Source organism: Mustela nivalis (genome assembly GCF_964662115.1).
Source record: "Mustela nivalis genome assembly, chromosome: 14".
Taxonomy (NCBI): domain Eukaryota; kingdom Metazoa; phylum Chordata; class Mammalia; order Carnivora; family Mustelidae; genus Mustela; species Mustela nivalis.
Genome location: NC_139033.1, coordinates 78,575,465 through 78,600,030, shown reverse-complemented (window position 1 = coordinate 78,600,030; position 24,566 = coordinate 78,575,465). Strand labels below are relative to the sequence as shown.

The 24,566-nt window shown below is 46.6% G+C and overlaps 2 protein-coding genes across 8 annotated transcripts in view; one reads left to right on the top strand and one right to left on the bottom strand.

Moving 5' to 3' along the window:
* The first annotated feature begins 1,420 nt into the window (after nt 1-1,420).
* Nucleotides 1,421-21,285, top strand: MPPE1 (metallophosphoesterase 1). Of its 4 annotated transcripts, none has more exons than XM_082697389.1 (11): nt 1,421-1,747; nt 4,378-4,475; nt 8,019-8,377; nt 11,309-11,417; nt 15,339-15,442; nt 16,585-16,659; nt 18,321-18,429; nt 18,589-18,657; nt 18,752-18,874; nt 19,535-19,675; nt 20,634-21,285. In XM_082697389.1, the coding sequence occupies exons 3-11, from the start codon at nt 8,109-8,111 to the stop codon at nt 20,814-20,816; spliced, it is 1,182 nt and encodes a 393-aa protein (XP_082553515.1). In that variant the 5' UTR covers nt 1,421-1,747; nt 4,378-4,475; nt 8,019-8,108; the 3' UTR covers nt 20,817-21,285. The 4 variants fall into 4 exon arrangements, with proteins under 4 accessions (XP_082553515.1, XP_082553516.1, XP_082553518.1 ...); XM_082697391.1 differs by having other exon boundaries at nt 1,430-1,747; nt 18,592-18,657; XM_082697390.1 differs by lacking the exon at nt 4,378-4,475 and having other exon boundaries at nt 1,428-1,747.
* GNAL (G protein subunit alpha L) overlaps nt 19,671-24,566 on the bottom strand; it is a 145,940-nt gene continuing 141,044 nt past the window's right edge. For all 4 annotated transcript variants that reach the window (XM_082697383.1, XM_082697386.1, XM_082697385.1 and 1 more), the window contains one exon: nt 19,671-23,687. In XM_082697383.1, coding sequence (XP_082553509.1) covers nt 23,541-23,687 — 147 coding nt within the window. In that variant the 3' untranslated portion in view covers nt 19,671-23,540. The remainder of the gene's footprint in view (nt 23,688-24,566) is intronic.

Below are 24,566 nucleotides of genomic sequence, written 5' to 3'. Positions count from 1 at the left end.
ATCTTTATTTATTTATTATTTTTAAAAATTAATTTGAATGGGGTGCCTGGGTGGCTCAGTGGGTTAAGCCACTGCCTTCGGCTTGGGTCATGATCTCAGGGTCCTGGGATCGAGTCTCTCTGCTTGGCGGGGAGCCTGCTTCCTCCTCTCTCTCTGCCTGCCTCTGCCTACTTGTGATCTCTGTCAAATAAATAAATAAAATCTTAAAAAAAAATAAAAAAAAATTATTTTGACAGAGAGAGACACAGCGAGAGAGGGAACACTGGGGTGGGGAGTGGTGTGAGAGGGAGAAGCAGGGTCCCAGCCAAAGGAGAAGCAGGCTTCCCTTTGAGCAGGGAGCCTGATGCAGGGCTCCATCCCAGGACTCTGAGATCAGGATCTGAACCGAAGGCAGACGCTTAACAACTGAGCCACCCAGGCATTCCCCAATCTTTGGGTGTTTTTGGTTTTGTTTTTAAAAATAGTTCTGTCTTAAGAACCAAAGAAGGCTCACAAACTTGCATTTGGCTAATGTGTCTCAGGCCTGCTTTGTAACAAATCTCCCTCTCTTCTCTCCTTTTTTTTCTGATGCTGTTTATTTGTTGAATTAAGAAGTTAGGTCATTTGGTCTGTAGAACTTGCACATTCTGGATCCAGCTGGTTGTTTCCTGGTGACGTGATTTAACCTGTTCACTGGTCCCTACAGTTCCTTAAGCTTGGAGTTAGTTACAGGCTTTACCAGGATTCGCATTTGTTTTTTCTTTCGCTTTTCTCGTCAACAAGAATACTTCAGTCAATCCTGCATACTTCCTATTGCATCGTGTTGGTGCACATACACTGTCCCACTATTTGTGATGGTAAAATTGTTCATCTGGGCGTATTTGAAAATATTCTTAATTAATAATAATACTACTGGGCGTATTTGAAAATATTCTTAATTAATTCTTAATTAATAATAATACTACGATTTGCTGCTTGCTTCCTAGATACCCGGCATTTTGCTGGTTGCTTTCTATATGATTTCTATTATATCTCCGTTTATCAACTATACTCATAGATGTGCAAAAATATGCTAGAACCGGTTGGTTGGAAGCCCTGTGTGTTACTGCTTCGGGCTTCAGTTTACTTCTCGTAACACGGGGTAATGAGTTTCTTGCTCTTGATTTACACGGTTATTTTGAGGATTATTTTAAATAATGGATGTGAAAGCTCTTTGGAAATTAGACCAGGTCATATTATACTAAGTAACACTGGTTAAAAAAAAGAAAAAGAAAAAGAGAAAGCAAGGCCCAATAAACTCATCACACACTCCCCGGAGGAACTTGTCCGACCTGGAGAAGATCAAGCAAGGTGAGGCCGAGCCGCGCAGCACTCGGGGAAGGAGGCCGGAGCGAGCCGTCACACAGCGCCACCTGTCGGCGCCGCGCGGAGGTCCCGCGACTCGGCTTCCTGCCGCCCCGCCCCCAGCGCCTGGGACGCCGAACTCCGGCGCTCCGAAGGCTCGCGGAGCCCGCCTCGAGCCGCGGCCGTGCACTCGGGAAGCGAACTCGGGGCCGCCCTGACCACGAGCCGGGCGCCGGGGCCGCCCCGATCCGCACCGGCCGGCCTGCCCCCTGCCGGGCGCCAACAGCTTCGCGGCGCCTTCTCGGACGTTGCTCGGCGGGGGATGCAGGGAGCCGCGGCGCTAAGGCCTTGAGCGGAGAAGAACGTCTAGAAGACAGTGAGGCTGGCAAGAACAGCCGAATCGTTGAGGAAGATACGGCCGAGGGTAAGGTTTTGCTTTCTGGCAGCCACTGTACGGGTCGCCGGCGGAGGCCAGCGGGGGTCTCCGCCTCGGCGCGGGCGGGGGCGGGGCCTGGGGCGGGGCCGAGATCTTCGCAGCCACTCAGTGTCGCCCACCCGCCCAAGGTGCCAGGGACGACGGCGTGGGGGGGAGGGGGGAGAGGGAGGGGGGTACCCGCTGGGCCACGTGCGCGGAAACCGGAAGTGGCGGGAAAGCCCCGCGGGCGGGAGGACAGGTGAAGTGATGGGGGCCAGGCTCCCCCCCCCCCCCGGAGGCTTTACTTTCCCATCTGCCTCGCTGGGTGCCTGGCCGCCCACTGCAAGCAGGATTCTCCGAGGATTCTAACGACCGTGCTGTAATATTTAGGCTTCTAGGTTCATTGCTATTTCTTGTTGCTGCAAACTGGAACCCCTTCGCCTTTTTAGGATTGAGAGTTAGCTGATTGAAAAACACGGGGTTCTGGGAATTAGTCATTTATTGGCTGGAGAGTGACGATTACTTAAGGCCCGGGTATTAAATCGTAGGCGCCTCTCATTTTCTGATTTACTGATGAAGCTTGACCAAAAAAATAAAATAAAATAAAATAAAAATAAAAAATCAAATCCGTCTTATTTAAGGTGGAACATTTAACATTCGAATAGCCATGGTTGACACTGTGGGAGTATATTGAAGATAATGGACAAGTAAGAGGCCAAACTATATAGGTCGGGGCATATTAAACATTTTTTTTTAAAAGATTTTATTTATTTATTTGATAGAGATCACAAGTAGGCAGAGAGGCAGGCAGAGAGAGAGGAGGAAGCAGGCTCCCTGCTGAGCAGCGAGCCCGATGCGGGACTCGATCCCAGGACGCTGAGATCATGACCTGAGCCGAAGGTAGAGGCTTAACCCACTGAGCCACCCAGGCACCCATATTAAACATTTTTTAATGCTGTTTTTGGGTGGAGCGAATTTAGATATTTAATGGTGGCTTTGAAGTTAAAACTCAGACACTGGATAAAATATTTTGTTCCTAGTTAGGAATTGCAGCTGCTATTTTTATATATTAGGCAATATAGAACAATGTGGCATGCATGTATTATATATTAATATTTTATGCTATAATTTAAAAGAGCTATTCTTGAACAATAACATGTCAGTTATTTTTCTGTAGCCTGGCCCTCTGACCAAGGGGAACAGAACATCTTCTCCATTTGTTCCTCCTGTTTCTATGGCTGGAGACTGTGAAGCATTTAAAGACCAAAGGCGTGATAATATATGTTTGTAACTCTAAAAGGTTTGGGACAGTAAGAATAAATGTAGGCTGTTCGCTCCACAGATGTTTATCATCACTTGTTTGCAGGCAGGATCCTGGGTGCAAGCAGAGGGGGGATGTGAGGATGGACCAGGTAGGGTCCCTAACTTAGGGAGCTTACAGACTAGTGCAGTAAGAAAGATGTTTTCCTCTCATGACCAGGACACACAGTGTTGGGAGGCGTGTAAATTTTTCCTGCTGGTTTATCGTTTGATGAGCTCAATAAAATTGACAGATTCACCTCAGGGCGGGTGTGTGTGTGTGTGTGTGTGTGTGTGTGTGTGTGAAAACAGTAACACTTTAGTAATTTTGCTTTTTAATCCCAAACTTGCTAATGCAAAGTTAAGTGTCTAATATGGACAGAATTCTTAGTCACTTAACCACAAGAAGGCAACACACACAGAATATTGTCTTAATTGAAGCCACTCATGGCCTAGTTTTACGTCTAGTGATAAAAGATGGATAAACACATTTTTTCCCTTATGTATTCATTGAGTAGGCAGGAAGAGCTGGCAGAAGAGCTCTCCATATTCCGGCCTGGGTAGAGTGCTCCACAGTGCTCCGATGAAGGACCGGACCCTCCTATCATTCTTGGAAAGAACCTAGTTTCTCTCCTTTGGCCTGTAAGAGCCTAGACATGGAAGATAGAGTAGCATTTTAGTTATTCGGGCTGTGTGGCTATGGGGATTTTAAGTTCTTAACCTGCTTATTATGGTTGAGATAAAAGTTCAGGTTTACATTGAGTGAGCAGAGGGTCTAGGGACTTGGGATGTCAAGTATTAGTCCAACTCAGTAAATGAGTGGAGAACAATGGCCACAGCTTCTAGATGCTCTCCGATTTCTGGCCTTTATTCTGGGCTTCATTCTCCCCCTTCCCTCCTCCCATGGCTGTTTGAATCAAGTCCCATTGCTTCTGAACTCCCCAGACTGGAAGGCTTGCTCTCTAATCGAATCCTGCCACACTTGCCTCCTGGAAAGAGCTTTGCTCAAATAGTTGGTGAGCATCATTTCTAGCAATCCCATGATAGCAGAGGAGGCAGGTACTGTGACCCCAATTATGAGGCTCAGAAAGGGTAAGTGGCTTGCCTAAGGTCACAGAGCCAAGCTGTAGGTTGGGCTTTTTCTGGTTCAGCATAGCTCTTTGCTGCTGGTGGGTATCGTAACCTAGGATAAAATATTGAAGAGGGGGAAGTGGCTGGTTCTCTAGAGAGGTTTTCCTCTTTCCTGCCGAGAGAGGTAGGCTCTGTTGTGCCGTGACTGTCCCGGTGCTGGAAATGGCCGTTGCTCCCAATTCCTAGCAGTCAGCGTGCTCTTTCCACAGGTCAACTGCGTCAGAAAATGAAGGAGAGGTGCTGTCCCTGAGGTCAGCCTGAGCACAAAGAAAAGGTCCCTTGATACCCATCTGGAAGCCACCCTAAGGTAGGAGCAGTGTCTCCTTACCTGGTGTGTGCCTGGCACGCTGGCCTGGCTCTGCCATTTCTGGGGAGAGAATGGATCCCTTGCCTTCCCTGTCCTCCCTCCCTCCCTCCTCCTCCTCCACTCCCTCCTTCCGTCCTACCTTCCCTCTTCCTTCCCTTTCTTTATTCTTAGTCCTCTGGTTGAAGGGCTTTGTGTAGGGTATTTTTTTTTTTTTTTATATATCTTTATGGAAAAAAGAACGCAGATGCTGGAGGGAAGGGCAAGGACTTCCCCAACCTTTTGTTGGTTCGCCCTCCTTATCTGAGCTGTCAGCCTGGTGACAGAGGCCAGGCCCAGCCTCAGTGGGATCAAAGGTACTGGGAAGCCGGGTTGGCGGAGAGCTGGGCCGACCGACTGTGAGTACAAAGCCCTGGCTTGTCTCTGTGGGTCCCGTCCTGTTCCCAAGGGTCCAGGGAAGCTGGGGGACTGCAGTTTTTTTTTTTTAAGATTATTTATTTATTTATTTGACAGAGATCACAAGTAGGCGGAGAGGCAGGCAGAGAGAGAGAGGAGGAAGCAGGCTCCCTGCCGAGCAGAAAGCCCGATGCAGGACTCGATCCCAGGACCCTGAGATCATGACCTGAGCCGAAGGCAGCGGCTTAACCCACTGAGCCACCCAGGTGCCCCTGGACTGCAGTTTTGAGTCCCCTCAACCCCTGACCCCCCATTGTGTGCTGCACTTGGACTGCAGCCTGGGCCTGCCTGGTTCCAGGCTGCTCCTCTCCCCTGGTCGTGTTCTGCGTTCTGGATCTTAGTTACCACTGCTGAAACCGGCTTCTTAGATTAAAGGAAGTGGGTGTAGAGGAGCAATTACGAAGTCATCTCTGGTTTTCAGCTCAGGGAGCTCAGAGCCTCTAAAGAGCAAAGGTGTGCATGTTAAGAGAATTGGGGAGCCCGCAGAAGGCTGGGCTCCTTCCTCTTCCCCTCACCCTCTAAAGCCTGAGGAAACAGGAGGGTTTGGGGGAAGTTTCAGCTGCTGTGGTTAGGATTTCAGAACACTCTTGGGCCTTTTGAAAGAAAGATAGTAAAGCCATATGGTTGCTTCTGATACATTTGATTGAATCAAACCAAAGGAAATGAGATGGTATCAAGAAATGTATTCATGAGTCCTTTGAGGGTCTCTCTCTTTTAAGAGAGGGTCCCTGTCCTTGGTCTCCCCAGTGAATGGTTACTAGGGGCATTTATACCACATTCTGGACTTTGATTGCTGATAGATGGGTGATAGCAGGAGACAGACGCATTACTTTCTCCCCACCGGCATTCAGTTAAGTGCTAGCCTCACGGGGTGGAATCAAGCACAGGGGGGACTGTGCTCCCCGAGTGACCTGGAGACGTTATGGTTTGCACCACTGCCCTATTTTTTATCTTGTATGCCACTTTCCCTCTCAGAGATGTCCCCAGTGGGAAGATAAAGTGTCCAGTGATTCCAGTTATGGGGCACGCATTGTCGAGGTGGCGAGGAGGTTCTAGGGACGAGGGCAGGGTGTGGCATGTGGTCACTGGTGGCCGGACGCGCTTGATGAAGGTAGTGTGGATGTTTGGAGTAGACCTGCAGGAAGAACGTTGGATCCCAGATTATGTGCACAGCTGCCTTTGACCTCTTGATCTGAAAGGACACAGTTACAATCTGGCATTCGTGTCTTGTTGCCTCTTCAATCAAGTATTTACTGTAAACACCACCATTGGAGAACAGGCAGAGGAGGGGTGACCACTTGGGCCCAGAGCCATTCCTGCCCTATGATCCTGACATTTCTTCTTTTCCAAAAAGCCACAGACCAGGTGAGGACCCAGTGCTAGAGCCGACAGCTGTCAGTGCCCCATTGCGGGGAGCCGGAAGGGCATTCATCATTTATCACTTTCAATTCTGAGGTTATGTTTTAAACTTCTGTTAAAGGCTCAAAATACATGTTTGCCTCCATTTATTTTTCTTTAGGTAAGAGTTAAAAAATTTTCCATATCTCGATGGTTGGTTGTTATATAGAATGCCACCATGCCGTAACCTAGGTACTCTTATAGGGACTTAGGCTTATGTGCAAATGTGGAAAGTTCTGGAAACTGAATTTTGCGGAGATTATTTTGGACTCTACAGGAGAAGTGTGTTCTTGACTCCTTGCCTGTCAATCAACCATATGAAGTTTCCTGGATTCATCTTAGAAAAGCATCCCCCCCAGAAAGGGATTTTCTATATTTATGGGCTCAGTGAGGATCTGTGGTCAGTGGTCCCCCACGCCTCCACTGAGAGACTTTTGAGCTTCTTCCAGATGAGGTCTCTGCAGCTTTCAGGTCACTGCCCTTTAAGATCCTTGTCTGGAGCCTAAGGTGAGGAACTTCAGTAACATTTTTTTTTTTTTTTAAAGATTTTATTTATTTATTTGATAGACAGAGATCACAAGTAGGCAGAGAGGCGGAGAGAGGGGGAAGCAGGCTCCCTGCTGAGCAGAAGGCCTGATGCGGGGCTCGATCCCAGGACCCTGGAACCATGACCTGAGCCGAAGGCAGAGGCTTAACCCACTGAGCCACCCAGGTGCCCCCAGCATGTCACTTCTTAAAGTCCATTTCAGATCATCCTCAGGCCAGCTTTGCTGTTCAGATGTGTCAAAAGTGGCTGCTTTTTTTTTTTTTTAAATAGGAAACAAACCTCATTTATGATTCAGAAGAATCCATAACCACCTTAAGTTTCCCATTGAGAAACCACTACCCACAGATGTCTTCTAACCGAAGGCCATCCCGAATTTTAAGGCTCATATGCAGATGAAAACCCACGTTCATGGAAACGTATAACCCAGCTGCCGTGTTGACAGATGGGGGGCTCTGGGAGACCCCGGCCTCTGAGCCCAGAGTGGCATGTATTCCTTGCATTCCTAAAGCACATTGTGAATATTCAGTTCTTCTGTGGAAAACGATATGGAAAAGTGAGGAATTCACACCAGAGGCAACACGATACAGGGGGCTGCTTGGCCTGTTGATTTGTAAGGTCAGGGATGTGGGAGTCAAGTTTTGGGAGTCACGTTACACTTATTAATATTTGTTGACTGTTCCATTATGTGTCCTACTTTTTTTTTTTATATTTTTTAATTTATTCATTGGACAGACAGAGATCACAAGTAGGCAGAGAAGCAGGCAGAGAGGAGGAAGCAGGCTCCCTGCTGAGCAGAGAGCCCGATGCGGGGCTCGATCCCAGGACCCTGGGATCATGACCTGAGCTGAAGGCAGAGGATTTAACCCACTGAGCCACCCAGGTGCCCCTTATGTGTCCTACTTTAACATCCTTTAGGTAGATTCTTATTTAATGACTTCCAAAGTGGTAGTCAAACTTTATCGTGTTAGTGGGAGGATCATTCTTAGAGTGTAATCTGATTTACTAGCCTCGTACAAATACTGGACACTTCATTTATTCGGGATTATCGGTGGAATTCAGTAACTTATAGTTCTTACTAGAAGGAGAGTTTATGGCAGTGTTAAGAAACGTAATCCGATCCTTTCTGTTTTCTGTTTTCCCCGCAGGTTGTGCCTTACCCAAGATTCCACACTTCTCTCGCGGTCAGTTCTTGATGGATTTCACTCCTGGATGCTGGCGACTCCTGGGCCGGAGACATGGCTCCGATCAGGCCGGGGTTTGGAAACCAGGATCTGTGTCTGCTCAAGAGAAGAAGTTTCCTGCTGTTGAAACTCACTGCTGTTGTCTTTGCCACGGTTCTATTTTGTGAATTTTTAATCTATTACTTGGTGATCTTTCGATGTGATTGGCCTGAGGTGAAAACTCCAGCTCATGAGAGTGGACAAAAGACTTTGAAAGCCATGTTTTTGGCTGATACCCACTTGCTTGGGGAAGTACGAGGCCATTGGCTAGACAAATTACGAAGGTAGGGGCTACAATCAGGAATCCTTCTGAAATTTTACCAAAGGCAAATCCCTCTCCTTCTAGGTCAGACTTGTCATTAGTTACTTTCCTTCAAAGAGAGACATATGGGCCCTTTGACTTTTCCTTGAACATAGTGTTTGCAGAGCCTCTCTTATTTTTAAGGACCCAGGACTTGGAAGGCACGTCTGGATTAGAGTCTTGCGACTTTGGACAAGTTCCTAGGGTCTCTCCAAGCCTGTCTCTGCCTCCTTGTTTGTAACTGGTTAATACCAGAGACTTCACAGGCTGTGTGAGGAAAATTCCCCCAGCAAGGTCTGGCACGCGGGTGTGGTGGGCCAAGGTTGGCTTCCCCTTTCCCTGGGCAGCGGAGGAAACATACCTGGGTTGTTGGTGGTTCCCTCTCGCAGCCACTGGGGTGTCATTTGGAGCCCACTCGGTTTTTGCCCACTCTGGGCAGCTGGAGCCGAGCAGGTCTGTGGCTGTCACTCTGGAGAGAGGATCAGGTCCTATTTGTCCAACTTAGACCGGCCCAAGCAGAGTCCACCTGCTTTCCCATCAGAATTCTTTTTAAAATATTTAATTGTGGTAAAATACACATAATATGAAAGTTACCATGGTCAACAGTTATTTATGTATAAATAAATAATTTATATATAAATTATTATTATATATAATATTTATATATATATTTATTAATTATTCCAGATATTTATATTTATTTTATTTTGTATATTTCAGTGGCATCATGTACATTCACAGTGTTGGGCAGCCGTCCCCGCCAGCCAGCTTTAGAACGTTTTCTTCTTCCCAAACTGGAACTTGGTCCTTGCTAAATACTGACTCCCCATTCCCCGTTCTCCTGGCCCCTGCGCCCGCCATGCTGTTCTGTCTCCATAGATCTGACTCCTCTGGGACCTCATACAAGTGGAGTCATACAGTATTTGTCCTCTTGTGTCTGGCTTATTTCATTGAGCGGAATGTCCTCTGGGTCCATCCGTGTTGGGGCATGTGGTAGAATTTCCTTCCTTTTTAAGGCGGAGGGATAATGATGTTGTGTATTTAGACCATGTTTTGTTTCTCCGTTCCTCTGTGGATGGATACGTCTACCTTCTGGCTGATGGTGACTGATGGGGCTTTCAGCCATCATGGCAGCCAAGCTCTCTTCTTTCCCCTAGAGGCTCCCCCACCCTGACCCCTTTTCCTCATCATCTCTAAACAGGTCTTTATCCTTGCAAGCAGGAATATCCTTGGAGTAGTCTGGATATGGAGGAACCTTATGCTGAGTGGGAGGGGGAAGAGGTGTAACGTCCCCAGGGGTGAGAGGCAAGACAGAAAAAGGAAAGCTGGAGGGGCTGCCGTCCTTCTGTTACTCAAGAGTTTTAAACCACAGGAGGCACGAGATAAGGGCCAGGGTGAGACTTCCTTTGCTTCCTTTTGGACCTTACCAGTTGAGCTTTCTTCCCTGTCCATTGTTGCTGCTGTTTCTAGATCTTTCTTCTCCAGGGTGAATTACATTCATCGAGAAAAACAGCCCTGAATTTTGGGGGTATCTTGAGTGAAGGTGGTGCACATGCAGCAAGCAGTTTACGTGGGGCCTGGATGGTCCTTGCTGACCTCAAATTACCTTTCCCTATTTGTGCCCCGGGACGTCACAGTCCCCTTTGGTAGGGGAGAAACAGCCGGGATGATGCCTTAAAAAGGAGGGAAGAATTCTCCTTAGGAGAATGACACGGGTCACAGTCGGTCAGGGAGAGGGGAGGGTGGTTCGAGAAAGCGTGGACGTTTGAACTCCTACTAACTGCCCTGTGAGAGAAGGTTTTACAATTCCTGCTCACCAACAAAGAATAGGAATCAGAGGGAGTGGGTGACGTTCTTAAGGCCGTACAGGGGGTTATGGGTGGAACTGGGGTGTTAAGCCATTGCCTGTCAGGTTCAAGAGCACAGGCTTTTTTTTTTAATTAAGATTTTATTTATCTGAGAGAAAGAGTGAGTGAAAGAGAGCACGAGCTGAGGGGGGAAGGTGGGGCAGAGGGAGACGGAGACTCCCCACTGAGCTAGGGAGCTGAATGTGGGGCTCGATCCCAGGACCCTGGGATCATGACCTGAGCCAAAGGCAGATGCTTAACCGACTGAGCCACCCAAGCTCCCTCCAGACTCTTTTCATTGACTTGTCTTACCTATGGGGTGATTCCTTGGATATCTGAAGTCTGAAGCATTTATAGTCTCGGTATTGGCTAGTCTGATTCTCCCATTATCTTCCCCCAATTCTGAAGGCAGGTAGGAAGTTGAGGTCCTTCAAGAAGTGGAAGTTGAGGGCGCCTGGGTGGCTCAGTGGGTTAAGCCGCTGCCTTCGGCTCAGGTCATGATCTCAGGGTCCTGGGATCGAGTCCCACATTGGGCTCTCTGCTCAGCAGGGGGCCTGCTTCCCTTCCTCTCTCTGTGATCTCTTCCCTTCCTCTCTCCTACTGTGATCTCTCTCTGTCAAATAAATAAATAAAATCTTAAAAAAAAAAAAAAAAAAGAAGAAGTGGAAGTTGAGGCAGATGCTATCCTCTCCTCTCTGGGGTGTCAACTCAGTTTACACTGAGTGTCTGGAAGCTGCATTGAGCTCTCCCTGAACTTTGGGGCTTGTTATGACTGAGGGATGGCCTGTGGGGTGCAGTGTGGTGTCTGATCTGTGTGTGCCACGTTGGGGGGAAGTCAGCTTTTAAGATGCATGGGTGGGGCAGCCCGACTCTCCCTCAGACCCTTTATTTCCCACACTGAATCACACGTGGACTCTGACCCTTGCTAGTGTGGGAAGGGAATGCAGGGGTGAGGCTGTGGAAGGAGAATGGGGCCATTTGGTTGACTTTTTTAAATGGCCCGTAAGACAGATCTAGGCTGCACATAAGAAAGAAACTGATGCTGTGCTTTTCTCTGTTGACCTTAGGGAATGGCAAATGGAGAGAGCTTTCCAGACGGCTCTGTGGTTGTTGCAGCCTGAAGTTGTCTTCATTCTAGGGGACATCTTTGATGAAGGGAAGTGGAGTTCCCCCCAGGTAGGGCCCCGTGATCCAGCCACCCTAATCCTGCTTTGAGGGTCCAGGGCAGGCAGCCCAGAAAACCCATGAAGCAGTATCCGGGAGGGTTGGAGGTTTTGCTCAGCACCAACATTAAACACGTGTAGTCTTTTTTTTTTTTTTTTAATTCTTTCTTTTTTGTAAGATTTTATTTATTTATTTGACAGACAGAGATCACAAGTAGGCAGAGAGAGAGAGGGAGAAGCAGGCTTCCACTGAGCAGAGAGCCCGATGTGGGGCTCAATCCCAGGACCTGGGATCACGACCCGAGTCGAAGGCAGAGGCTTTAACCCACCGAGCCACCCAGGTGCCCCACATGTAGTCTATCTTGATGATTGTTAGGGTCCGTATCTCCTGCCAGTCTTGAGTTAGGCTGGCTAATCATAGATAGTTGATGCTTGCACCATGCCGGTTAGGGATGCTGACCTTGTGCAGTCAAAAATTTTTGTATAACTTTGGAATTCTCCCAAAACTTAACTACCAGTAGCCCACTGTGGACTGGAAGCCTTGCTGATAACACAGTCAGCTTGTATGTTACATGTTACGTGTATTCTATTCTGTAATCTTAGGATAAGGTCAGCTAGAGAAAAGAAAATGTTGCTAAGAAAATCGTAAGGAAGAGAAAATACGTTTACAGTACTCAACTGTCTTTATAAAAAAAAAAGTCCATGTATAAGCTGACATACGCAGTTCAAACTTGTTTGACTGTCAACTGTATCTGTTTACGTAGGAAACAGGTAGATAAGTCAGAACTGGCTTTGCTGGAATGCAGATTCCCATGAGCCTCTCGGGAAAGGGAAAAAGAGGCAAGGTGCGTAAATTCGCTTGTCACCAAAATTATAAAATACATATTGAAATGTAATTTGACTTTACACTGGATTACTTAGCCATGAAATTATGAGAATTGTGCTATAAATGTGACTGCTACCCTCCTTTTCTTAATTTTTTTTTTTTTAATTTAAATTTATTAGAGAGAGAGAGTGAGCTGGGGAGGAACAGATGGAGAGGGAGAGAGTAACTCAAGCAGACTCTGTGTAGCGTGCAGAGCCCAACATGGAGCTTGATCTCACAACTCTGAGATCATGACCTAAGCCGAAATCAAGATTTGTATGTTTAACCGACTGCGCCTCCCAGGCACCCCTCCTCTTAGGAGAAGGAGTCTCAGGGACCTGGTGTGAGGTTCTTGTGCCTTCAGGGGACTCCATCTGGGTGTTGTGGTGACATATGCCTTTCTATAACCAAAGAGAAGGGCTGTCTCACTTTAACTGTCCAGTATTTTACTTACTGTATTCCTGGAATTAATGGAAAATAGAAAAAAGCTGTTTTGCTGCTTATGAAAATGTTTGGTCATAAATGGTTTTAGAAGTATTTTTCTGGGGTGGGATATTTAAAAAAAATTTTTTTTAATTAAACTCAATGTAATTAACATAGAGTATATTACTAGTTTCAGCAACAGAGGTCATCAGTTGCATGTAACACCCCGTGCTTGTTGCATCACGTGCCCTCCTCAGTGTGCATCACCCAGTTACCCCATGCCCTCCACCCCCCGTTCCATCCAGCAGCCCTCAGTTTGTTTCCTAGAGTTAAGAGTTTTCTTATGGTTTGTTTCCTTCTCTGTTTTCATCTTATTTTATTTTTCCTTCCCTTCTGTTATGATCCTCTGTTTTATTTCTTAAATTCCCAAATGAGTGAAGTCATTTGTCTTTCTCTGACTGACTTATTTTGCTCAGCATAATACCCTCTAGTTCATCCATATTGTTGCGAATGGCAAGATTTCATTCTTTCTGATGACGGAGGACTATTCCATTGTGTTTATATGTGTGGGTACCACATCTTTATCCATTCCCCTGTCATTGGACATCTGGGCTTTTTCCATAGTTTGGCTACTGTGGACATTGCTGCTATAAACATTGGGGTACAGGTGCCCCTTCGAATCACTGTATCTGTATCCTCTGGGTAAATACCTAGTAATGCAGTTGCTGGGTGGTAGGGTAGCTCTGTTTTTAACTGAACCTCCATACTATTTCCCAGAGTGACTGTATCAGTTTGCACTGGGGTGGGAGATTTTTTAAAAAGCCATTCTTGGGGCACCTGGGTGGCTCAGTGGGTTAAAAGCTCAGCCTTCGGCCCAGGTCATGGTCCCAGGGTCCTGGGATCAAGCCCTGCATTGGGCTCTCTGTTCAGCAGGGAGCCTGCTTCCTCCTCTGTGCCTGCTTCTCTGCCTACTTGTGATCTCTGTCAAATAAATAAATAAAATCTTTAAAAAAAAAAAAGCCATTTTTCAGGATAATCCAAAAGCTTTACAAAGAAAGTCTTGGTCCAGATCTGATTAGAAACCCGCTGTTTGGAGTGCCTGGGTGACTTAGTTAAGTGTCTTTTTTTAGCGCAGGTCTTGATCCCAGGGTCCTGGGATTGAGTGCCTCACCAGGCTCTCTGCTTAGCCGGGAGCCTGCTTCTTCCTCTCCCTCTGCATACCACTCCCCCTACTTCTGCTCTCTCTGTGTCAGATAAATAAAATCTTAAAAAAAAGGCAAGCCACAGTTTATAGGGTCTCATAATTAAATATGAGAGAATGGAAATAGTATATTTAACAAGCAAGTAGTTATAAATGAAGTTGGATGTATATGTTGCTTTTACAAATTGAGGGTAGCATTTTATGTTTTTCTTTTTTTTTTTTTTTAAGTTTTTATTTATTTATTTGAGAGAGGGAGAAAGAGAGAGAGAGAGAAAGAGAAATCACAAGTGGGGGTGGAGGGACAGAGGGAAGAGGTGAAGTAGGCCCTGCACTGAGCAGGAAGCCTGACAGGGCTCAATCCCAGGAGCCTGAGATCCTGACCTGGGCGGAAGGCAGATGTTAACTGACTGAGCCGCCCAGCACCCCTGCTTTTGTTTTTCTCATTTTATGTTATTCTGCTTTTATCTTATCTTAACTTTAAATATTATCTGTTAAAGTGAAGTTTTTGTAAATGTATTGAACTTTCTCTCTAGCATGGTTCTCTGGTTTGGGCCTTACTTAAAACTCTTAGGATAAAGTTGATTATTCTCCAACTCCGTATTGTCTTTCCTGTGTCTGTCCAGTTGATGTTTTTCGACTTAATAAGAGCCAGAATGATACAAACATAATTCTCAAGCTTTAATAGTTAAAGTAAATGTCCGAATAATGTTGAAATATTTGTTGGATTTTGTCTTTCTTTCCTCTGCATTCTATCTGTTCTCATTCCCACAGTGGTAGCCACAGGGAAATGATATAATGAGGGATGTGCTCATCTTTGTTTTGGGTGAGACACGTGAATTTACTGGACATCTCCTACAAGCCTGTTCTCACAGTGTGTCCCAGTCTGGAGTGATTATTAACCTGGGGTCCATGCATGGGCTTCAGGGGATATTTTTAGGGGATCTTAAAATAATGGGTATATAATTGCCATCTAATGTTTTAATATGGGGGAATACCATTGAATTAAAAGCTGGCATCAAATTAAATCATGGAAATATTAAGTCTTAGAAAATGCAGTGTGATATAGAATTAGAAATTAGGTTCTAAGGCATCTGGGTGTCTCAGTTCGTTAAGTGACTACCTTCGCCTCGGGTCATAATCCTAGAGACCCAGGGTGGAGTCCCGCATCGGGCTCCATGCTCATCAGGGAGTCTGCTTCTCCCTTTGACCCTCCTCCCCCATCTTGTGGTCTCTCTCTCTCTCATTTTCTCTTTCAAATAAATAAATAAAATCTATTTAAAAAAAGTTAAAAAAAAGACATTCTAAGTTCTACATTAACTCTCTGGGCATCTGATTTGGAGGGGGAATTAATGTCTCATCATCAGAATAGGGAGCATTTTTTTTTTTTTTTAGCCACGGAGAAGATAGGTTCTCTGGGTCTCAGCAGTGATCCGTTTTCCCCATAGGCCTGGGCAGATGATGTGCAGCGATTTCGGAAAATATTCAGACACCCACGTCACGTGCAGCTGAAGGTGGTTGCTGGCAACCATGACATTGGCTTCCACTATCAGTAAGTCGTTCAGTGAAGCATTTCCCCCTGAGAGCTTCGTTAACTAGAGCTTTAAACCTGCCACATTCAGGTGAGAGCCTTATTTGTGCTGGGGGAGGGGGCGGACATTTGTTGTCCTTGAAAGATGGAAGCCCTAGGAGCATGAACTCCACAGGGTGAAGATTTTTGTCTTGGCACAATGTACACCTTTAATGAATCTCTGTTGAATAAATGATTTGTCTGTGCCCTTGGGTGATGAACTTGAAGCTTACAATTAATGACCAATTATTTTCTTTGGGACTCAGAAAACAAGACCATTTCGACTTTTGTAAATAGTATTTTACATAGTGCTTACGATGTGTCAGTCAGTTTTAAGTATTGTATTATTTTTTCCTCCAAATTTTTATTTGAATTCTAGTTAGTTAACCTGTGGTGTAATACTGGTTTCAGGAATAGAGTTTAGTGATTCATCACTTACGTATATTGCCAATGCTTATCGTCACAAGAGTCTTCCTTAATCCCCATCCTCCATCTAGCCCATCCCCCACCCACCTCCCTCCAGCAACCCTCAGTTTGTTCTCTATTGAAGAGTCTCTTAGGGTTTGCTTCCTCCTCTCTCTCTTTTCTCCTTTCTCCTATGTTCATCTGTTTTGTTTACTAAATTCCACATATGAGTAAAATCACATGGTATTTGTCTTTCTCTGTCCTATTTTGCTAGCTTCATCTGCGTCATTGCAGATGGCAAGAGTTCATATTTTTCGATGGCTGAGTAATATTCCATGGTTATAGACCACCTCTTATCTATTTGTTAGTTGATGGACTCTTTCCATAGTCTAGTTGTTGTGGATAATCTTGCTATAAACATCAGGGCTAAGCACTTTACTTCCATATATCAACTCATTTAATCTTTCTAATGGTCCTGTTACTTTAACCATTGTGCCGGTGAGGAAACTGGGGCTCTGGGGACTAAGTCACTTGCCCCAGTGCTTGTGGTCACTCAGTGGTGGAGGGTTTGCCCCGACAGCCTGGGCCGGCTGGAGCCCGCACCTTACAAGGCTAGTCCAACACTCAGATCCCGAGTTATTTCCTGTGTTTATGCTAACTCTTAAGAGGTCCTAAAATGGCTTGCTCTGAAAAATGTTTCTTTTTACAATTGAATCTAGGATGAGCACATACAAAATAAAACGATTTGAGAAAGTTTTCAACCCCAAAAGGCTGTTTTCTTGGAAGGGAACAAAGTGAGTATTATTTGTAAATTCTTAGGAAGCCCTTTCCTTCCTTTGGACTTCTTTTTCTTTTCTTTCTTTTTTTTTTTTTTAAAGATTTTATTTATTTATTTAACAGAGAGAGAGATCACAAGTAGGCAGAGAGGCAGGCAGAGAGGGAGATAGAGGGAAGCAGGCTCCCTGCTGAGCAGAGAGCCCGATGCGGGACTCGATCCCAGGACCCTGAGATTATGACCCCAGCCGAAGGCAGCGGCTTAACCCACTGAGCCACCCAGGCGCCCCTGGACTTCTTTTTCTAAGGGAGCCATTGTCCTGGGTTGGAGTTGGGCTCCGTGTGGCCTGCTGTACCATTTCAGATGAAGGCGCCGCAGGCCTCCTCCCTCCCTGATGGTCACCATCAGGGTCACCAGCCTGGTGTTCCTTAACAAGCTGCAAGTGGACCGGCCAGTTGATGACTTTGCCTGGCCACTGAGGGCATTCCCTTCCTGCCTGCCATGTCTCTGGGTGCTAGAACATTCATCAACCCACTCCGTAAAGGATCTTATTTTTATTTGTTCAAAATGCACTTCTTTTCCTTTATAAAGGATGCCCTCGTGGGTATGCTGTCCCAGGATTTGGGGGCGGGTATGTTCGCCGTCCTTTAGCTGTGTGCCACCCCGACACAGCCTTGATTTGTAGACCAAATCCTCCCCACCCTTTCCTCAGACCGTGAGCTCCCCCTCTGTGTGGCCATTCTCCTGCCATCCCCAGACGCTGTCATGTGTGGGTGTGTGTTCCCAGGGTGGTGGATAAGACTGTACATGTTGCTCTGGTTGCAGACCTACTGGAGGGAGAAAAGATGGGAGAGGAAGGCTCTTCCTCTTTCGATCATGGCCCCCGTGGGTGTCCGGCGCTCATGGCTTTGGCCATGGCAGCTCCCTGGGTCCGTCACAAGAGATGACCTGTGACACTCCCAGAAACCAGGTCAAGGGTTCTCCACCAATGCTCACTCCTTCCCTCCCTTTACCTGTAGTACTGAGTCTCTAGCAGCTTCCTTTTCCTGAGTCCTATGAAGACTGGGCACAGTTTCAGTTCTTTTTCCTTAGGCATAGAGTTTAAGAAACTTGAAACACGCTGATCGTATTTCAAATCATTTAGTTTGCTCCCCATCGCTAAGATTCTTTAAATTTCAAGCAGTGTTTACTGACAGGTGCCTTCTTCAGGCCCAGCTGATATGTGTGTCAGAAACAAAAGCCTGTTTAACGGTAGTCTGTACAGATCTAGGTAAAGTGGTTTGTGGAGGGCAGCCGTCCCTGGCTTTACATCCTGGTTTGGGGTCATCTGCTCGCGTTAGCTCTGGCCATTGCAGCCTCTCCCCGCCCCGCCTTGCCCTGTCTGCTGCGTGTACAGATGTTAGTGAAGATAACCTGTGCTTCACTGTTCAGGGATTTCTCACACACTCAAGGTTCAAACTCCTTTGACTGTGTCTTAGGCTCCCCTCCCAGTATAATGCTCTGGTGCCTTCTTAGTGTCAACTCAAACCTAAAACAGGTTAGTTGAGGCTTCAGGCCGCTCTGGGACGGGTTTCTTCACACTGTGGCCCCTCAGCTTTTGTGTCATGGGAGCAGAACTGCCAGAGTCTGGACACGGGAAGCCCAGGGGCCCTGACTGTCCGCTTGCTCCCTCTGCCTCAGTTTCGTGATGGTCAACAGCGTTGCCCTGGAAGGGGACGGCTGCCACATCTGCTCTGAAGCAGAAGCTGAACTCCTGGAAATTTCTCACCAACTGAATTGCTCCCGTGAGGTAGGAGCACCTGAAGGCACAGGGGCTTCTGTTCTGGCATCTTCTACGGGGGCGGTCACTGCACCTGGTATTTCCTGCATCGCTCAGCTCCCTCTTCCTTTTCCTACCGCTCAGGGCTCGGGGACGCTGGCTCTGCCAGGTTAACCAATTTTTCACCAGCAGGAACGTGGCTCCGGCCCCTGCCGAGATGTGCCGCTGCTGCCCGTGTCCGCCCCGGTGCTCCTGCAGGTGAGCGGGGACCATGCAGCTCTGTCTCCCCGGATCTGGGCCAAAATGGCCAGAGGCACCCCTGCTCACATCTGACGCTCTAATATCTGGGCAGCATTTCCCACTTTACCGGAGGAGCGATGCTAATTGTTCTGGGGAGGATGCTGCACCTCTGGAAGAGCGGGGCATCCCCTTTAAGGAGCGGTACGACGTGCTTTCCCGGGAGGCCTCTCAGCAGGTTTGCGGGGGAGTGGGATGACCACCCACCCACGGGACTGACGGACCGCCATGGACAGCCACTGGCACACTTGGAGGCGCGGTGGGGGAGTGGAGCATTGGGGGGTTTGGGGGGTAGGAGTGGGGGGTTGAGGGGATGGGGGCTCAGGTTTTCATGTCCTCCTTTGGTTCCTCCCCTGCCCCCAGTAATTCTATTTCCTAATATCAAGTGAGTAATAATATCCTCAGCTATTCTTTAGTCCGAGATTTGTTCTCAACCTTAAATGTGTTTGGAAAATGTGAATGGAATTTAAGAGTTAATTTTGGGGGACTTGATTCAGATGAGCTTACTTCTATGTTTATAACTATATTTATATTATAGAAACACATATTTGTATAGTGGATGATACACTATATCATACAATAGAAATATAAAATAAATTTATAAAAATATTTGTAAAAATATAAAATCTGAGAGATGGACGGAGTCTCCCTAAAAGCCTGAGCTTACTTCTTGATAGGGTCTCAGGATATTAAGGAAAAGATAAAGCCCCCGACCAAGTAGGGATTTTATATTTAGCTTCATGAGATAAGTGGGTGGCTGGTCGCTGCATCCTGAGGAGACTCTGTGTAGGCACTGACCACCTGTTGCTGTGTTCCCCCACCCCACCGGGTGTGGTAGCTACTTTGGTGGCTGCAGCCACGTCTCATCCTGAGTGGCCACACGCACAGTGCCTGCGAGGTGCTCCATGGGGCGGGAATCCCCGAGATCAGCGTGCCATCTTTCAGTTGGAGGAACAGAAACAACCCCAGCTTCATCATGGTAATGTGAACGTTTATTTTCATCTGAACGCTCGCATAGAAGTATTGAAATCAACACAGTAATCAACTATTTAATTGCTGCAATCTGTAAAAACATACAAACGCTGTGAATACAAACTTGCCCTCCTCCCCATGTGCACTTGGTTTGATTCCCAGACCCCTTTCCCCATGCCTCGTGCCTCTCTGGGGACGCGTGAGCGCTGCATGGCCCTGGAGGGGGTGGGGTGGGGGCTGGGCATCCTACAGAATGCGTCAACCCCACGGACCTGGTGTGGTCCTCAGATAGGAGGCTCTGCATGTCTAATTTTCAAAGGAAACCGGAGCCTGTCTTCATTGGCCAGACGCCATCATCTTGTCTTATGTCAGGAGAACGCTACAGCTCTGGCAAGTGCCCTTGACATGTCACTTCAATTAGTGGCTACTTTTACTTCATGAAAAGATAGGGAAACCCTCATGTTTTCAAGTTCAAAGTGAATGAGACCTCTCCTCCGTGTCAGTCCACACCGCAAAAACACTTACAAGAAAAGCCCACTGAGGTGCCCCCGGCCCATGCATTTCTGGGTAACAGAAATGGCAGAAGTGGCATGAGAAATGGCCTTGTAATCCTTGTTTCTCAGTGCCCACTGATGTAAAGTCTCCATGCGTCTTGCATCTCTGTCATGTTGCCCAGTGCATTATAGGGGGGGACCTGCTGTGCCAGGGGCTAGTTTCAATGGAGGGTTCAGCTCCACTCAGCACGCTGGGAGCCTTGCCTGCATGTCTCCACCAGTGCTTCCGGTTGGTGGGTGGTGGCTTGTGGAGGCCCAAGGCTGCTCCCCTTCCTCTGGGGAGGAGAGCTACTTCCTGGCCTCACCTGACTCAACCAAGATGGCTGCCTTGCCTCAACTGTGTCTAAGTCTGTTGCGTGGCACTGTGGGAGGGCTCTCGCTGCAGCATTAACCTCCTCATTTCCTTTCCAGGGCAGTATGACGCCCACAGAGTACGCCCTTGCCAAGTGCTACCTGCCTCACGAGGCTACCGTTCTGGCCACATACTGTGTAGCCGCTGCGCTCCTGGTGGTCCTCCTGTTAGTCCACTCCAGACTTCTGCCCTCACCTTTTCTTTTTGGCTGGAACCTGCTCAGAAAATTTAAGACAACGTAAAGAGCAGGAGACTTGTGTATTTCGTCATAAGTAACAAAGCCAAAGAAACTGGACCTTGGGCGGGGCTCACGGGAGATGAGATCAAAGGAGGCGGTCTTTATACACATCACGGAAACTGTAAATCACTGATGCAAATTCCTGCAGAATAAATAGTTGACGGTACTGTTCTCATGCTATAAAAATGGAACGTGTACTCTACAACAAGTCTTGTCTCATTTTATCAAATATATGTATAATCAAAGATCGTGTCTGTACAGTATGTAAAAGCTATTAAAGTCATCACTTGCATGCACTAGGCTGTCCTACCTTCCCGAGGATGGAGCCGGCGGCCCGGGAACACACTCAGGGTTGTGTGTGCACAAACACTGGGTTTGCTTCTGTCCCCTTATGAAGTGGTCCACAAACTCCTATTATATATGATAAAGCTGTACACTTAAAATAATAAAAGTACAGATGTTACAAGCAGGAATATGTTTTTGCAGACTTTTGTACTTCTGTGCTAATCATGGAATCGGATTTTTAGAGAAGATAATTTTCTCTCCAGCAGACCAGGCTGTTAAAATCTGAATGTAATGCCCGTCCATGATCCAAAGGGACTTGAAAAAAAAAGGACTGGGAAGTGGCTTATGGTATTTAAAAATAAATATGTTTTGATAATTTTCCACCAGATAAAATGTGTTCTTTCTGTGTGTCTTCTGTGAGCCTGGCTCTGTCTCTGAATAGGAAGCTTAGTCCCAGGGGGACTGCTGAGGAATAATGTACATAAGCGCATAACTTTGCTTTTTGGACACATGTGGGGGGTGCGTGGCTCTGGAGTTCTTCCATGTTCTACGTTGAAAGCGCTACGGAAAGAAAATAATTGCCACTTTATGTGTCTCATTTCAGATCAGGGTTTTTTACGCAACAAAGGATGAAAGGTGCAGAATTGGGTGAGGCTGATGTAAATTATGTGTTTATTACCCTGATCGATCATCTGGAAAGTTGTCATCCTCTCTTTCCTGGAAAAGTCGAATTTAAATCTGGATGCATTTATAAAGGATTATAAGTGCTCGCTTCGGCAGCACATATACTAAAATATAAAGGATTATAAAATGCTGCCTTCCAGAGTAAACTTTAAGATATTAAAGACTAAAAGGAAATGAAGTGACGTCAGTGAGGCTGTCACTTCTGGATTTGTATTGTTGAAATAGAACTTTGGATATCTCTGCAGGTTATCTTGGACCCAAGAAAACTGCCCTCCAAGCCTGGCTGTGGACAGAACATGTAAAGCATCACTGCTATAGTAATTCTTGCTTTCTAGATCTTGTACCATACTATAACTTATAAGGCTGCATTTGCAAGTCTTTCCTGTGTGAGAAACAGCCATAGGTTTTTGGCTCTGCATTTCACATTTCAAATAAAGGTTTCGTAATATTTCTTCTTCAAGGGGCAAATGGAGATGCCATCCTTTGATTCTTAGACTGGACACAGACACTGACGTCCTCTGTTTCCTTCTAGCTATTTGCTTACAATAGAAACTGGTCAAGTGAGTGGTGCAAAAGCTTCGACTAAGGGAATGCTTGGCCTGTTTCTACTCAGAGGGCTTGTAAAAGTCTTTAAATTGCAAAAATTCAAAAGGTATTGTTTGGAGGAAAAGAAAATCCTTGGTTTCTGTAAGAAGCTTGGGATGTGGGTACAAAATTGTAAGATGTGACTAATTCATGTGTATAATTATATATGTGTGTGTATATATATATTTAATCAAGGATATTTTTAAAAGCACTAACCTGATAAAATATTCTAAATCCTACAGATACCATTCTTTTTTTTAGAGCAAGCAGCAGGTAATGTTGACATTTAGCTGTTCACGATAAAAACACGGTTTCTTTACAGATAGAGCCGTAATCAAGGCACAAAGACCTACAAGGACTTTTGAAGGAGTTATATAAAATAATATTACATTTGGTGGTCTGTACAGTTACAATAAACCAGCCATAAAACAACAACAACAACAACAACAAGGTATGGAAGGAGACTCTTGTCCAAGCATAATCAAAGTCTAGAGAATCATTTTGAGACAGGACAGCGGTGCATATGATAGGTTTTCTGCCTAAATGTAAAAGGCTCCAAGTAGGTTCAATGTAATGCCTGAGGTCGGCAGTGACTCAAAGAGGACTGAAAAGAGGATTTCCCTCCACTCTGTGACTTGAGGTCTGGCCTCGCTCTTGGGCCGACTCAGCTCCGAAAGGGAGGCCACTTATCCACCTGACTGTATCGTTCCCCTGCTTCTACAAATCGTGCTTGATCATTTGGAAAAAAGGGCCATTGCTCCCCCATTTATCAAGCTCCTGCTGAATCAATAAAGCACTGAGTGGATGAATAAGAGGGGCCCTCGCCCAGACAGACTTCACTGCAGCACCCCACTGCGTGACAGCGGTGTCTGCAGTGACACAGATGGGTACAAGTGGGGACGCTGGGGAAGGTTGTGCTCAGTGAAGAGGAAAGCTACAAACCAAACCCGAGGGGAACAGAGGTAGCCAGAGGCTTGGTGGTCACACAGGAGCGAACACAGAACAGGACAGGTGGCAGCTGGATGAGACTGGGAACTGCCTACTTTTGACCACGGCTTGGGGGTGACAGTGCTGGAGTAAATGCTCCACCTGGCAGGGTGGCCAGGGGAGGCGAGGCGGGCAGAGAGAAGGTGCGAGAAGGCGCGCCCCCTCCCCACTCCCCGCCAGGGCTGCCTCACAAGAGTTCGTACTGTTTGAGGTGCATTCTCTGGATAATGTCACGGCAGTCGTTGAACACCCTGCGAATGTTCTCAGTGTCCACGGCGCAGGTGAAGTGTGGGTAGCAGTAATGTTTACCATCCCCTGTGGCTGTGCTGATCCTCTGCGAAAAAAGAAAGAAAAGCTGTCTGTGCGGTGGGGCCCTGGTTACCGCGCCCATGGGGTACGTGGGAACACTGGGGCCACCACCCCCATTAGTTCTTGGAGAAGGATTTAGGCAACTCTTTGACCAAAGTTAAGAGAATCTGGGGTTGTGGTGTGTTTGACACAGGAACACTTAGCTGTAGGCACTGCTGGAAACTCAAAGAAACTCACACTTATCTCTGCCCACAGAAGCTTAGGGTTCAGTTGAGATAGGAAACACCTTTAAAAGATGGCCACTGAGAGAAATCAGGGTAGAATTTTCCAGAAATGAAGGTCACTCCTAAACTAGCGCTATCAAACAGAACTTTCTGCATAATGGAAATATTCTCTATTTGCCTTGTCAGTACTAGCTGATGCAACAGAGATGGATTTTTTCATTAAATTTGATCAAGTTTAAATATCCACATATGACTAGTGGTTCCAGGAGGATTGCACATTGGTCACGCTGCCTCCTCCTCCACTTAGAACTTGAGTGTTTCCTGGGGGTGTCCTCTAGTGAGCAGTGGGAGGTTCTGTGGGAGGTTCATGGCTTTTCTCCCAGAGGAGAAAAAGCATGGCTGGTCATGATTCACAAGGACATCTTGGGGTGACATGCCCAGTGCACTGAGAAACTAAGTGGGCACATGTGGAGAGAGCCTGTCATGGCTCTCTGTGTCCTCCCCACACCAATTCATATGCTGACGTCCTAACCCCCAGCACCTCTGAGTGTGACCATTTGGAGACAGGATCTCTTTTTTTTTTTTTTTTTCTTTTTTAAGATTTTATTTATTTATTTGACAGGCAGAGATCACAAGTAGGCAGAGAGGCAGGCAGAGAGAGAGGAAGAAGCAGGCTCCCT